Source organism: Natator depressus, chromosome 2 (genome assembly GCF_965152275.1).
Source record: "Natator depressus isolate rNatDep1 chromosome 2, rNatDep2.hap1, whole genome shotgun sequence".
Lineage (NCBI taxonomy): Eukaryota > Metazoa > Chordata > Testudines > Cheloniidae > Natator > Natator depressus.
The window spans coordinates 41,127,650-41,143,563 of record NC_134235.1 but is presented as its reverse complement, the minus strand read 5'-3'; the positions used below and the strand labels follow the sequence as shown (position 1 = coordinate 41,143,563).

The 15,914-nt window shown below is 49.1% G+C and overlaps 1 protein-coding gene across 1 annotated transcript; it reads right to left on the bottom strand.

The window, feature by feature from the left end:
* Positions 1-1,308: 1,308 nt before the first annotated feature.
* Positions 1,309-15,198, bottom strand: GDF6 (growth differentiation factor 6). Its single transcript, XM_074943000.1, has 2 exons — positions 14,847-15,198; positions 1,309-2,691 (listed from the first exon to the last, which is right to left on the bottom strand). The coding sequence occupies exons 1-2, from the start codon at positions 15,196-15,198 to the stop codon at positions 1,793-1,795; spliced, it is 1,251 nt and encodes a 416-aa protein (XP_074799101.1). The 3' UTR covers positions 1,309-1,792.
* Positions 15,199-15,914: the final 716 nt, after the last annotated feature.

Here is a 15,914-nt window from a genome sequence, read left to right as displayed (position 1 = left end):
AGAATGAAATATTTGATTAATGCTTAACTCTGTACAACTCAAATATAAACTTTAAAAAATATTAGAAATTATAACATTTTGAGTGCATATAATATTTTGTACATTTAAAAAAGAAATGCATGTTGTTCACCTCCATTTTGCACTTTTCAGTCTGTTTAAATAAACAAATATTTACAGCTTTAATATGAACAACAAGTGCATCCAAAGCAAAATGTGCATTTTAAATTATTGCTCCTGGTCGAGTCTTTTTATTATTATTAGCGTTTTATATTATTAATTAATTATTATTATTATTATTATTATTATTCTCATCATCTTTTTTCACCTGTTTGAAGCTTTGTGAAATCAGATAAGCTAACAGCACTAGAATTCCGTGGGGGACGTCTAAACCTGTAAACTTACAAGTTAAAAATAAAACCAAAAAGGGTTAGGCATGCTGAGAAGTGCACTTTCCTTGGGTAAAGCCGTGTTTCAGACTAAAGGTGGGAAGGAAACAAAAATCTTTATAAATGCTTTTTCCAGCACCATATTTCCATATAATACTGTTGCAGGTTGATACGGAATTTGTTAATTGAATAGTTTCATGCTTTTTCTTAAAATTTAAAGGAGCTTCCATTCCAAATCACTCCCATTTGTGTTTTCTGTAACACTTTGCTCTTTTCACAGTTTTTCATTACTAAGCCTTAAAATATAACCGAACTGGTAATTACAATCTGGAACAATGTTTTTGGGGGAGGGGGCCGTAGGCTATTTCTGGCTGGTAATTTTGCAGGAATGTGAAAGAGAGAGGGCAGAAACGAAATAACCCTTCTTAGGGAAACTTCAGAGGCAGGAGTCATTCTGCTCTCTGGCTTTGATTGTTTTTATACTTGGTAAATTGCCTTTACCCTTAAAGCAGATATAGATCATCAGATAATTCTAAGGGGAAAGTCCTTGGAACCAAAACTTTATTGGGGACTTTTTTTTTTTTGCCTCCTCTGCTTGCTAGTTCCATTACTCCCCCCATGCCAACCCATGAAAAGAGTCGTGCCTGTTGCTTTCCCTTAATCTTAAACGGGCTCAGTTTGAACAGGTGCCTGTCGCTGCATCTTGTATACACTGGGGAGAAACATCAACGGAGAAGGCGCAGCAAAATAATCCTTCTCTCTCCAGACTTGACTCCCACAACCGGATCTGGAGAGCGCTGGTTCCCATCAGATCTGAAGAAAGCTTTTGCAAAAGTGTCCCCCTCTTTCCGCCCCCTCCCACTTTCCTGCCTCCACTTCCACCCAGTTCTTTGAAGGAAGGGGTGGGCTTGAATCTCCTTGTGTGCAAAGCAGGATCTGGCAGGTGGGCTACTCAGTGCCAGCTTTCTCCTGAAAACTGAGCAGCCCCAGCTTGTTGGGTGAGGGGTCCATGGGGCTGGCTGGGTCAGGCACGAAGAAGGCAGTTAAAGCCCACGTTCTCCTCTGTACTGTGGAGCTTCGCCAGAGGGGAAAGGGTTGGTTGGTGGCTGGTTTTAACGCTGGTTTCCAATGTGTCGAGAGCAGGGATACAGAGGAGACGGATACACAAACTATTCCTCACCCATTCAAGCCTATCAAGTATGCGGATCACGCCGGCCGATGCAGACGCGCCTCAGATCCTTGACTGTTTTCCAGGAGCACCCAACATGTGAGAATTCCCGTCCCGTCCCGTCCAATAGGTGAAGTGTCCGGGACCTCAGACTCGACCGGCCCTCTCCTGTCCTTTGAGTTCATTTATAGCTCCAACCCGCCTCGATCTCCCCCGGGGAGACCGGCAAAGCAGCCTGCTACCTGCAACCGCAGGACTCCACCACCATGTCTTCGTACTGCTTGTACACCACGTTGTTGCCCGCGTCTATGTAGAGGATGCTGATGGGGGTCAGCTTGGTGGGCACGCAGCAGCTGGGGGGCGTGGAGCTGGGGTCCATGGAGTTCATGAGGGTCTGGATGATGGCGTGGTTGGTGGGCTCCAGGTGGGATCTCAGCGGGAAGTCGCACACCCCTTCGCAGTGGTAGGCTTCGTACTCCAGCGGGGCGATAATCCAGTCGTCCCAGCCCAGCTCCTTAAAGTTCACGTGCAGGGGCTTTTTGCTGCACCTGAGCCGGGACTTCTTGCCATGCCTTTTGCCATGGCGGCTGGCGAAGGCGGTCCGCCGCTTCCGCCGCGTCTTGAACTGCTGCTGGGTCTCCTGCGGCACGCGCCGCGGCGAGCCCGGCTCCTCCCGCGGCGAGCCCCGCTCCTCGCGCAGCTCGGCGAACAGGTTCTTGCGCGGGGACCTGGTGAACACCACCAGCAGGGCCTTCTCCTGCTGCGCCCGGCCTCGCCGCCCGAAGCCCAGGCCCCGGAGGTCCGCCAGCGGCTGCTGCCCCCGGCCCCCCGGGGCCCGCAGCTCCAGGCAGAGCTGCTTCCAGGGCCGCTGCTGCTGCAGCCCCTGCCACACGTCAAACACTTCCCAGCCGGCCGGGGGAGCCTCCCGCGGGTCCAGCGTCCGGGCGTCCAGGAGCCGGGGGGAGAGGCAGGGGAAGAGCTGCATGGAGGACAGGCCCGGCGGGGGCTGGGGGAGGCGGTGGCCGGGGGCTTTGCGAAAGAGCCGCAGCTCCGCTCCCACCAGCTCTTCTTTGTCTGAGAGGGTCGATACATCAAACAAATACTTCTGTCTCCTGAGCGGGGCGGGCGAGAGATCGTCTGCAAGATAACACATAATTACAGTCAGTTTCACGCCGGGGGACCTTCCCGCGGCCGCGGGGAGACAGGGCAGGCAGCCTGGGCTCACTCCTCCAGCGGCCCTGCCTGCCCCGAAACCGCCCCCCGGCCCCGGCCCCGGCCCGGAGAGCCAGGCGCCCTCTCCCAGGGAAGGGAAAGGACCGGTGCCGGCGACTCTCCGCAGGGCTTCTCCTTCCATGGCTGGGGAGGAGGGAGGCAGGGTCGCTGGGGGGTTAGATGAGTCGCTGGCCCTAGCATGTTTCCACTGTGGGCACTGGGTGTCTCTAAAAGGGAGCCCGTGGTTTAGTGGCAGGATCGGCACACAGCGAGAATCGCCTCGCTCCGCGTCCACACTGGCTCCCGGGACCGGGCGTGTTCTGACAGCCCGTGCTCCAGGGACATTTCCTCACCCCGTCGGCCCTGCTGTCCTCTGCGGCTAGAGTCCGGCGGGGGAGGGGAGGGGGCTATTTTATTCCGCTCCGAGAGAGAAACCTGGACTTCTTTTTTGACACATTTGTGTACGAAATACAGCACGAAAAGCAAACCAGATTCCCCCGAGCTGCTTTCCAATAAAATGTTTACAACCCAGCAAATACAAAAATTCCCAAAGCCCCTGGGTCTCCCCAGAAGCTAGTAAAGTTTGTGTATATTCCAATAGTAAAAGTGTCATTGGAGCCAGCGCTCAGCAGCCCCTCGCAGCATTTCCAAGCTCAGCTTGCACCAGAGGTAGAAATGGAGACTAAAGAAATATACAATCCCTGTTATTTGTTGATTTCAGAGGTCATTGCTATTTCTAATCAGTGTATTTCACAACCGAAGGTCCAGCTGAAAAGTCTGGGAGGGGGGAGCCATCTGAGGCGTGGGGGAACAGCCGGATGATTTATGGAAGCCAAGACCTCCAGACTTGCCAAATCGATGTAAAAATCAATATGGCTTGACATACAGGAACTCAAAAGTCACTCTCCATTGGCTGCTTTTTTCCCCAAAAATGCAGCCAATAGGTACTGTGTGAAATTCAGCTGGAATCGCATTGCCTAACCGGGACACAGTGCCCAGGCAATACTCCTCGAGAGATCGCGGCTCTTTCCTAACAGAGCCTTCTCTGCAACCCTGCGCAGAGCGAGGATTTCCTAACAAACCCCTGGGAAGAGTTTAGGGACCCGGTGGAAGCCCGCCTGGGTGGCTGTAGCGAAGTACACTTTTACCGGGTTTCCATCCCTCTAGAAAATGTTTCTGGGGAGCTTTCCACCTTTATTCAGGGCAGGCTTATGTTTTCCCGGGGGGAAGGCAAAGATCGGTTTTCTTTCCTTAGAAATGTGTATGTGAGTCATTGATAAACATGGATCGGTCCTGGAAATCAATTATACATTTCCTTGTGTGAGGAAGATAAAAGATAATTAAGACAGCAGTGAAAGGGTTAATTCGTTTAAAATAAAATAGGTGGAATGATTTTACCAAAGCAGGTGACAAAATGATTGTATGAAGATGGATTAATCCTGGGTAAAGCACTTGGGATTCTAGCCTGCTGCCACTGAGATCACGGGCAAATCTCCCCTTGACTTCAGTGGAAATCGGACCAGCGCCTTTTAAAAGTGAAATTCCCATTGCTGATTAATTTCAAGCGGGTGGCCAGAGTTCTTCATAAAGAAGAGCACCAGGGAATTTGGAATGAGGCCTACAAAACCTCCAAGTGAGTCTCCTGTAACCTAGTTTCAACCGAGGAAGGAATATTCCTTTTCCATAATGAAGATTAACTAGAACTAATTAATTCAAACTGCAGTTGGGTCTTCTGAAGAGCAGCAGCAGCTCAGGAATACCTAGACACAGCCCCGACGGAGATACAAACCTACTTCAGTGGGAATTACACATTTATTAACAACCATAGAGCCTACAAAAACAAGGTGACAACGACAGCTGTTAAAACAATCTGTTTAAAATAAAAGTGAAATATAGCAAGTGCTGCCTAGCTTCATTCTAATGACCTTAAAGTGCTGTTGGGAGCGCTCCATTGAGAGAAGTGAGCAGGATTCGGCCTGTCACGGCAACGTTTACACACGTTTTATCAGCCCTCCAGCTGGAACAAGGCAAAATGTGTTGTGTCCGCCCGGCTTGTGCTTCAGAAACAAGTTCGGAATGGGGCCATAGTTCTTTATGGTTTCATTTGTCTCTCTGTTGTTTTTCACACTGGGCCTGATCCACACACTCCTTCCCCACTCCCTCGTTCCTAATACACCCAAATCTCCTCTGTTGACTTCGGGGGAGGGTTCGGAGTGCACAAGGACTTCAGGATGGGGTGAATAATTCAAGAAAGTGAAGCTCTCAGACAACACTCACCCAGCCAGGACCGTGTGTCAGCTTCACGAGTTTTTCCTCCACTTTATGTGCTGAGCATGGGTCTGAGATGCGGGGTAAATTTCAGGAAAAGATGGACATTCCAACAGCAAGAATGTGGATGATTCGAACAATGTCCTGCTTGCTTCGTCACATTTCACTTTCACTATCCAGAGCCCTAAATTCATGCTGCAGCCAGAGCCAGGGCTACATTATTTTCCTCGGTGCAATTTGAAAGCGTAGTTGATCCTTCTCGTAAATGGCTGTCTAGAACCTAAGGCGCGTACAGCAAGCTCAGCGGCAGCCCCATTCCTTCATTATTCTCTTATTCATTATTCTGTAAACCAACATTCAGATGGGGCAGGGGGTGGCAGGGTGATCTCAGCTATGGGCTTTTGAATAGCTCGCTCCTCCTAGGGGGCCAGGTTAAACGCAGCGTTGGCCGCTGACCCTGCGCTCTGTGAGGGGCCAGGAGCTGAATAGTGTCCGAGGCAGGACTAGGAAAGTAGGAGCTCCATTTATTCGCCCGTGGGCGCTCACGCAGTGCTGCTGGGTCTGCTGGGGTTAGAGGGGCTGCAGATCTTCTTCCCCATGCCTGTCTGGCACACGCCAATACCTTCCCAACCCCTGCTTACCAGGCGACCAACCCTCTGCCCCTTGTCTTCGGGGCCAGGGGAAAGCTGGGTCTCTCTAGTCCTGCTTGAGGGACGGGGGTCTTGTGCTTGATCTCAAAGGAGATGCGCGTCCACTTTTTCTCTTCCGGGGAATTGCAGCTGAAGTCCAGATGTGTCAGGAGCCCAGCCCGGTGGGACATTTGAGTCTAGGTGCCTGGATCTGTTTGGTTCCAGATTCCTCGACCCTGGGGTCCCCAAAGTCCTGAGATCCCAGGTTTACCAGTTCTCAGAGTCCCTTCAGAGCCCTAAAATCTTGAGCCTAGCTCCCCGCTTCCCACTCACAGCTTGTCAGCACGTGTCCCACCCCAGCAGGCTGGTGGCAGGCCGAGAACCCGGACCTGAAATAGAGGTATTCTTCCCCCCCCCCCCACGCCCCTTCCCGGGACCTGTTACCAGGCGGAGATCTAACGGAGGGTGTAGTGCTCCCCGGTCACCCTGCTAGAAGGCGGGAGAAGGGGAAACGCACGGGCAGTCACCTGCTTCATAGAACTAACCCCTTTCTATGGGGCTGTAGCTTTCAGCTTGGGGGGGGGGGGTTTGCAGGCACATTTTTCAACTGAGCTCCGCAAAGAGAATTGTGGGGATCGCCTGAGAGAGGTTTGAAAAGGGGGGAGGGGGCCAAGTCTCCCTTTTCCCACGTGAGGACAAGTGAAAGCAAAGTGTCTCAGATTTCCATCAGCAGGGCTGGACATTTAGTGGCTCCGGAATGTCGCGTGGAGATTTATGCCATCAAGGGGCAAATGTCAAGTGTACTTTTAAATGACAGTTATACGCACTGAGCAGTAGTGGGGAGGAAAATGCGAGATCCCATGTGAGGTTTTAGGGTTGAAAACGGCAACTCGAGGGTTGTAAATTGTCCGAACGCTCTGTGTTTATTCCTGCCGTTAAGGAGATCACTCAACTCTTCCAGCCACGGGTAGGACGATCTCGGACATGTGGGTTTCAAACAAGAACAAATCTGTTGCTCCTCTAACTATATTTGAGTCTGAACTGGCTTCATGTCACATGGGACAGGCACGTCAGAAAGGGAGAGGAAATGTACCAGGTGGGTAAGAAGATGTCAAAGGACGGCCACATCTCGGCACTACCTGAGGTCCAGAAATTATTCAGTCAGAAAGCTTTCATCGACTAATAAAATTGCCAGTTCTCCTTATTCCGTCAAAGGGGCCAGGGCACCAGTTATTTCAAATAGGCAGCTTTGAATCCGATCAGATAAACGTTGTTTGCTCACTCTTGTAACCTAATAATTACAGATGAAGACATAATCCTAAACCATATTGGCTTGCTCCCAATGCAAACAGTCAAGAGGGTGGGAAAACCAGAGGAGCGAGGGAAGAGTGCGGGGTGTGTGTGGGGGGGGGATAAAAAAATTCTAGAAATCTGAGAAAGACGGATCCTTTTTTAGAAACTTTTAGTCCATTTGTTTTCCGTTTGAGCGTGCAAAGAGCACAGTAACGGCGAAAACACACCTTGCTCTCGCTCACCCTTTGTGGTAGGGTCTTACGGTGTTTATGGGTTTGCTTAATTATTTACCTTGAAATCAAAGACCTGGCTAGGGTGGAATCTGTGTCCTCAGACAACACATTCAAAATCTGCCCCCTCTCAGCTTATTGCTAACTATTTCCAGAGCTCAACAAATGTACTGTACTGCTAAGGCGCACAAGTGGCTGTTGGAAACACGGAATTACAGAAAATACCATAGGGAGAAGTCAGCCTCCAGGTACCCTTGTGTTTGGAATTTAAATGTGCATACACCTGAGTGTTATATTATTCTTTCGAATGTCCTTTTTGTTAGTTGTTTAAGTGAAGCTAAAATATTGCGGGGGCAGACGGATCTATCTGGATTGAAGCACGTGGCACTGATGGGGAAAAGAAACAGCCTGATGTAGACCCTGCCCTTTCAAGTGTGTCCCGGGAAACGAATATGCTGATCGTGTTTTGCCTTGCAGAATTTTGCGTGGGACACCTTCATGTCACTGCTTTCACAGAAGAGTCTGTGGGAGAAATGCCATCTGAGCTGGAGCTGGAAGCGTTCCCTCCTAGGAGCCCTCGTGTTATGTACATTTCCTTTACTTTGTGGTTGTGGTGGTTTTTACCATCTCTAGGGTTAAATTAATTATTTGCACGGGATGTTTCCTTTAACTCCCTGTGTTAAACGACTCCTGCTTCCCGAGTTCACTTTCTAGCAGGCAGACCTGAACTCCGAGGAAAGGCTGGGATTAATGAAGGCTACACAAAGTTTCCCTTTTCATGGCAGATCAGGTACTGGGCTTCCCGCCAATTCATTAGGGCTCAAATCTTAACTTTACATCACTACAAATTATACCAAAACCACATTCAAGAAGAATTTTTTCTTTCCCAATTCTCTTTCAAGCCATATTTAAACTCAAAGCAAAAGCACATTTGCAGTTTAAAGACAATTTAAAGACTCTCGTTCAACAATAATCTGAAAGTTAAAACATATATCCTCAGTAATCATGACAGGCTGCGTACACATTGTCTGCACAGTAACAACACTGACAGGTAGTACTTTCTAAGCATGATGTGGGCTATAGAGTAAAGAGGCTAGCTCTCCATGTGTGGCATTTCTCCAGTTTGAATTCCACATCTCTGAGCGCCTTGCACTGGCTTTTTATTACACTGTGTGACTAGGTTTAAACGTTTCATTCGCTTACTATCAGGTAACTGGGAAAGACCACACCTTCCTAGAATCTGTTCCTCATCCTGCCAAAAAGTGAACGAACTCAGGGTGATTATTTAGTGCATATTTTACAGTCAAAATGCCCACAGCTAGCGTGCGTTTATTTTCTTGATCATTTTCTTCACTGAATCTATGCCTGAAAATACTGAATACTAAATCTTACATTTTAGCCGTCTCCCTCTGCTATGGCAATTCTGTTCTGGGTTTATCACCAGCCTCTTCCTTGCTCGCTCTCTCTCTCTCTCTCTCTCTCTCTCGTTTTCTCTTTAATCCCATGAACAAACTTCAACAAAGTGACAAAACAGACAAATGTACTCTAGCCACCAATCTGAAGTTATAGCCCTGTCAAACTGGACTGGATAATACAGTCCTTATGCAAGACAAATCCAAAGGGAGTTTCGCATGGGTGTTAGTGCCCTTTTATATAACACATTTAACAAAGTTAAAATCGCCCTCACTGCTTCGTAGAAGAGTAGGATGCATGCTAAAGCGAAATGGCTTCACTCTCAGAGCAAGTTAAGTGTGGTCCCTCCCTATGTTAGTCTGAATTATTTTCTTAGCCTAAATATTAATTTAAATAGCCCCTCAAATCCTAAAATATTCCTTTCCCAAAATTATTTGTTTTACAGCTCTTGGATTATTTCTGAAGCTAGAGATACAGAAGAGTAGAAAAACGAGACGAGAAATATATGTGTGATAAAGACCAGCACTCATTTCAGCAAATTCGGGGCTTAAATATCTGCCCATTCTTTAGCCTACCAGTTAGTAAAAAATAAAATGTCCCCCTATAGTTTGGAGACCATCTTTTAGTCATGTGGCCAGGGAACAATCGGAGTTCCCTATTGGCGAGGCTGACTAGCTCCAGAACCTATTGCTAGTTTGTTGCAAAACGCCACAGCAGGGCATGCGAGGAAACAAGCGTTTCCACATCGTCTTTTCTCTCTCTCTCTCTTTTTTTTTAGGATTAAGAAGTAATGACGAAAGTAATGAACGCGATGCGGCAGATCGCCTGATTAACGTCCCGTTACAACCCCACCGCTGCGGCTACTCTTGCTCTGAGTTCGCCAGTGGCAAACAAATCTGTTGCATTCCGAATCTAGTTTGAGCGTGGCATGAGGAGACTCGGAATTCTAAAGGGCTCGTGTACGTGTAAACTGTCTAAGAGGCAGGCAGGCGTGTGTGGATGGTAAGATTTCGTTCTCGATCTCCCTGATCAGTTCATATTTCATCGCAGGATCCTATGGCATTTTGCTGTGACCCTAGTTTTGCACAACATTATGGGGAAGAGGGCAAGAAAAAGATGGGAGCTTTCTAAACAGCAATAACAATTCTGACAACAAAGAGCTCGATCCTACAGTTCTTACCAGGGCAAATCTGTCCCGTAGGAAACAAGGGAAGGGTTGGGGGGGGGGGGGAGGGAGGGGTCAAGATTGTGGGATCGGGTCCAAAATAAGCATTTGGAATTACTTTAGGTATTTGGACTCCTTGATTTTCAGTTTGCACTGGCTGATTACTGCACACTGCATAGGGCTTTAAAGAGACTCGGTGTGTAGCATTTAAGATGTACCCGTGCCTTTTTATGAGGTAGCGACTAAGATCAACAGAATGAGGTGGTAAACGGTTTTGTTTGTTGTCCCCGATGAAATAGATGGCTAATGGAGGATTTATAGATCCGAATGCAAGTTGGTTGTTTTGCTTTATCTAAATTAAAAACTCCTAGCCAGTATCAAGAGTAGATGGAGTGATCTTTACAGATACAGCTGTATTATTGCTGCAAAAGACCGGTGTCTTATTAAAAAAAGACACAACAAACAAGGGAGTGTTCTGTGGCAATTGCTTTGCGACTATTTTATAACTTTTCTGTACCCTCCCACTTCTTCCCTCCCAGCTACCGTCCCAACAGCTCCCAGCTCAGTTCCTAGGACTGACAGAAGAAAAACCACATCGCCCAAAGAGAATGTGACAAGAGGAATTGTGGCTGCCCCCACTCCATCCCCGGGAACAGAAAAGCCTCCCCCACCTTCTAGCCCCAAATCTAGTTCCTTTCTCTCGCTTGTGCCTAGTTGCAGGATCTCTTTCGAGACCTTTCTGTCCCTTGTGGTTAACAAAGAGACAAGATGTCCCCCACCCCAGTGGTGGAGTGTACTGCAAGCACACCGCCTTCCAACCTCCTACCACCGCCAGTCCCTCGGCTCTTTCCAAGGCTCTTACCGGGAAATAAAGCGCAGATTGGAACCTTCTGCAGGCTCCCTCACTTTGGCCGTCTGGTCTGCATTAGTGTTTTTATAAGGGGCTCAAACAAATCGAATACAAGGTCACCAAATAATTAACAGTTGTGAATTCCCTCCTTCCCCATTAAAATACTTCCCTGCTTATATTTCATTTTCCTTTTGCCAACGACAACATTGCCTGGGCAAAGGCTCTACACTGATCACACTGCATTGCAGCCCTAGGTCCACCCAGAAACCCGCTGTTTTGCATAAACATGCAGCACAAAATGAACTTCAAGTGGGATTTACATTCCTTTTCTTCTGCCACATGAACAGCCGGGACATTTTCAGATTTTGCACGTGGATTTCCCTCCCCCCGCCCCACAATATAAAAGGGAAACAACACAAAATTACAATCAGATTCCTGTAAACTTCTTAATGAACTATCTTGCACGTGCAACACAAACTGGGGGGAAGGAGACGGTCTGCATCTCTTTCAAATCCGGTAATAATATTCAGATCTTACTGCGTTTGTTGTGGAGAAACTCCTCCAATGTAATAAGGATCCTCTCTTGTTTGGAACCGACCTAGAAACTTTGCATCCAAAAGGGAAATCTGACATTAACCTAAGGGCCAATTGCCTCCCCCCCCCCGCCCCCTCGTTATTGCTTGGAAAGAAGCTCTCCCTGACACTGCCTCTGTATATGAACCATTCTGCATTTCTTCCTCTTTGCCAGTTTCCTTGTTGATTTCTCTCTCTCTCGCAGCTCCCTCCTTCTCTTACTTTTCTCCTGCCTAGTTCTCCTTCCTAATTGTCCTGCTTTACTGTGGCGCTCCAATGCTGGGGGTCCTGAGGCCAGAGAGCACCATCTGCGTTTTAATGAGTTACTTCATGTGCCAACAGTAATTTTCCTACATTCAGCTAGGTCCTGTCTGATCTTGCGACCGTAACAAGCGGGGTGGGGTGGCAAAATGAGGCGGGGGGAATCACAGCCTATTCCTCCCTTTCTGAATTATTTTAACGCTTGAGAATAATACAGGCTAGCGCGGCTTCTTCCCCTATCCAACTGCCCCGAAAGCGATCTCACTCGTTTAGGGGAAGGAAGAAAGCAACGCCAGGAGGGATAATATTTGGATCTTCGATTTAACCGCTCTCCCCTTCTTAACTCGTTACTGAGAAGATACTGGTGCACTATTTTGGGTGTGCAGTGGACAGATCAGAGGCTATGTTCTTTGGCTGCAATTCCATGCATTCACCCAAGGACACACACACACACGAGTAATTGCAGATCATCCAGTAAGAAAGTCTCTTACTCCTGTTAACTCTTCTTGAAATTCTCCTCCCAGAGAACAGGTTTGGGAACCGAATTTCTTTATGTGGCCAAAGGATTCTCTACACTCCGCCCCAATTGTTATCCTTGTGAACCCCTGCAATTAACAAGGTCATGTGGGCAGACCAGGTATGGCTACCACTGTCTCCTCCAGAATTCCTAGTTAGGTAAATAGCAGCCTATCTAATTGGGTCAATTGGGGGGCTATATTGTCTGTAAATGAATTGACAGAAACTTTTCTGAGCAGGGACTGTTCAGCAGCCGCACAACTCCAGCTCGGCAATTAACTGGGCGAGGAGCCCACAGGGAGGTGGGCAGTAAAAAAGCTACCACTTCAGAGGAACGGAAGTTCTCTTGAAGTTTTTGGTGATGTGCCATTGGCTGGTCCACTTCATTATGGGAGACTAGACAATATTTGATATGTTATGACATGAACACTCAATTAGATCACTGAGTTGAAATACTCCAATCAGCGGCTTGATGCTAAGCAACCCATAGAAGGTCCAGCACAAGGTCACAGCCTGTGACACATCAAATCAAAATCAATGAGGGAAAGTGAGGCTTTTCCTTCATCAAACCGGGACTTCTGTTGGCAAATCACTTCCCCACGGAGTAGAATCCTCCATGCAGCAAGATGAGCTAAATTTGTTAAATTAACTGTCTTTCCTCTGGTGATCAAGAATAAGATGATCTTGAAAGGGGTGTTTTTATGCGGCTTGCAGGGCTCTGCAAACAAGCTGGCAGTACAGAGTGGGGTAATTGTTATGGCGGGGAAAGAAATCTTAATTTCAGAAAGCAACTTAAAAAAATAGACACAACCGGGAAACAAAACTAGCTCTCGGTTTCTGTATTCCTAGAAACCCTATCCGGGACCTGCGGGAGTTTCTGACACACACACACACATACCGAGAGGGAGTAATTACAAAACAAGCAAGCACCAAAAAGCACTACGCCTTCACTGGCGTTTTACTCCGCGTCTAAAATCGTTCAAAGCTCATCCCACGCATCCTATTCCTCAAAGCGATTTCAGAGTGAGCAGACGACTTCGGACGAGCGACGCTTTTCAAATTAACTCTACAGGGGCCAAATATAACGGGCATAAAAGGAGAAAATGTAGAGTTTGAAAACACATTTGCCGTTAACCCTCCTCACATTTTTCTTCCTTGACCATATGAAAACAAACTGCCTCGAACATTACCGCCTATTGTCCCAGGACCTCTTGGCTGTCTGGACCCCTGGCGCAAGAGTAGCGTGTGAAGCAAGGCGCTTGGACTCGGAGGAACAGCTCAGGTAGAAGATAAAGGATGTCCCTCCGCAGATCAGACAAGAAGAGCTTCGGGGGCAAACAAGTCTCAGCTGCTTTTTGGTTTTGATTGAAGCTGGGGACTAAATAACCAGCTCATATAACTACAAAGGAGCCATGTGGCTTTTTAAAGCTGAGCTTTGTCCGAAAAATCATCAAATATAGGAAGGTAATTTGCTTTTCAGGGCTTTCAACAGCTAATGAACCCCCTGACCCAGCTGAAAGAGCAGCTTGCTCTTTCTATAGGGTCAGAGCTGCAGGCAGGTTGTAGTGAGCAGGTTGGCGGGGTGAGGGGGGGGTCCTAAATAGTTAGGGGGGAAGGGAAGGAATTTACAACCCTCCTTAAGAACTAGTTCATTCCTCTGTCATTAATAGCCCACAAGCCCAGGTAACAAAATGTTTTTACACTCTCTGTCCCAAAGGATCCTCAACTTCACCTTCCCCAGTATAAGAGCTGGCAAAGAATCAGTGGGAGAGGCAGTTCAACAACCTTTAAATGCGAAAAGGGCTGAAGACCTGGGGTGGATCTTTCCCCCCGGCACACAGGTGTAGGGGGAGGAGGGGGTGAGATAAGTGATCGAGAGCAAGGCGGTCTCAGGCTGCCCGTATGGATCGCTAAGGTTCTATCGGCATTTGTCACGTTAACCTGGTGCGGTGGACGAGGTTTACAACACCGGGAGAGAACAGCTGATGCCCGGGCAAAGCAAAACACAAAGCAAAAGAGCGAGGAGGTGCAGATCCTGCATCCACTGAAATCCACGAGGGTTTCCCCCGCGGGCTTTAATGGAAGCAGGATCAGGCCCAAAGAAAAGCAGGAGCAAATCAAAGCACCTTTCAATCCTGAGCTGGCTCCCCGCAAAGAGTTTTGCGCCTATCAGCGAACGCTCTGCTATAAGGCTTTCCTGGACTTGAAGGGCAGCGTCCATGAACTAGCCGGCACTGCTTTAGAAGAGCCCAATTAAAAGCTGCTTCCTACTCCGAGTGATTTCAAACGGAGCTGGGCTTGTTGCAGGCAATCTTGATAAAAGCAACCCTGATAAGCTAGAGCAGCTTTAGGCAGTAAAGCTTTGCCCTCGGTCGGTTTGAACTTTCTATTTGCCTTACCGTTGAAGCGATAAGAGTGATCCTTTCTTTGCAAGAAGGACATAAAAAGAAGAGCAGTTTTTAAGATTGCGTTTACACTCGAGAGCGCTTTTGCATCTTTTTAAAATATCTCTTGTGAATTCAGGAGCGATCGTGCATGCCTCACTCATGTAAACCCGTGGTCACTGCAATCCGGATGGAGTTGCTAATCTTTTTGCTACTAAAAAAAAAAAAATCCACTATTTAGAATAAGATCCACCTTCCCGATCTTTCGCTCCTTTTTACAGAAAAATCCAAATCAAATATTCTCCAGAGATCGGCTGCAGAGAAACGCAGCCTGGCAAATAAATGATCTACAAACGCGTGGCTGTATTAAGAGCGCTCTGAAGGGCTTACTCGGGATTTGGGCTCAAGGCGCAGGCTCCCTTCTACGCACACGGGTACCCGGCGGCGGCGGCGGCGGCAGTTTCGGGTGGGTAGAGGGATGCGGCTCTTTGAACTTACCTCGTCCCCTGTCTACAAAACTAGTGATAGTATTGGCGGATTTCGATGACTGAAAAAAGCTGGCATTGATCCCCAGTTTCTCCGCTATGGAGTAGGTCCTGTACAGAGACAGCATGTACTCGTGGGGCTCGGCTCGCTGCCGCGCTTTGCCCCCCGGCTGCGCCTCCTGCGGCAGCCGCGGCTGGTGGCTGGCCAGGGCGGGGATGCCTCTGGGGGACCTGGCCACCTTCGCCTCTCGGCGGCTCCTCGGGCCCTTGGTGGAGGAGCCGATGGAAGCCAGCTGGAAACCGGGTAAATCCCACAGGAAGCTGATGAGGAACACGGCGGAGAGCAGGGCCCGGGCTGCGTTCATAGCGAGCGGCTCCCCGGAGCAGAGCGCACGGAAAGCCCCGGCCGGCGTCGGATCGAGCGAGGGCGGAGTGCAGCCCGAGCTCCAGCGGCCTTGGGTGCTGGGATGAGTGCGAGCGGGCAGAGCCGAGCGGGGACTGTACCACCCCGGGCGCGGCCCCGCCTCCCTCCCAGCGACACGCCCCTTGCAGCTGAGAGGGGGGAGCGCGGCCTGGGGGACACCGCTCCGGGGGGGCGGGGCCGCTGCCCGCCCGGGGGCGTGGCTGTGCGGGTGAGGCCCCGCCCCCCAGCAGCTGGCTAGTGGAGCGAAGGTGGTCGGGTTCCCCAGAGGCATCCCCGCCCTGGCCAGGGGTGGGGCACAGAGCTGGGCCTACGGAGAGGCGCAGCCCGTGGCGCCCCCTCAGTGCGGGAAGGGCTGGGAGCAGCCGCACTGCTGCTAGCTTATGCCTTGTAATCAAATAAGGCTGGCTTCTCTGCCGGTCTGTTTGGGTTCTTGTGGGGCGCCCATCACCGGGGTATCTGAGCCTAAAACCAGGGCAGTGGGAGCTAAGGAGGGAAGAGTAAGCGGCAGCACCTTCTGCCGAAGGGAGAGTGCAGCGGTCAAACTGGAAACACTCCCCACACTGGTACTAGGGTTGCCAACCCTCCAGGGTTGTCCTGGAGTCTCCAGGAATTAATTGAAGGTTATGTCATGTGATGAAACCTCCAGGAATACATCCA

Coding starts and splice junctions, on each gene's coding strand:
- GDF6 (XM_074943000.1), bottom strand. CDS start 15,198: ATGAACGCAGCCCGGGCCCTGCTCTCCGCCGTGTTCCTCATCAGCTTC. Junction 2,692..14,846: donor TTTTGTAGACAGGGGACGAG/GTAAGTTCAAAG, acceptor GTTATCTTGCAG/ACGATCTCTCGCCCGCCCCG.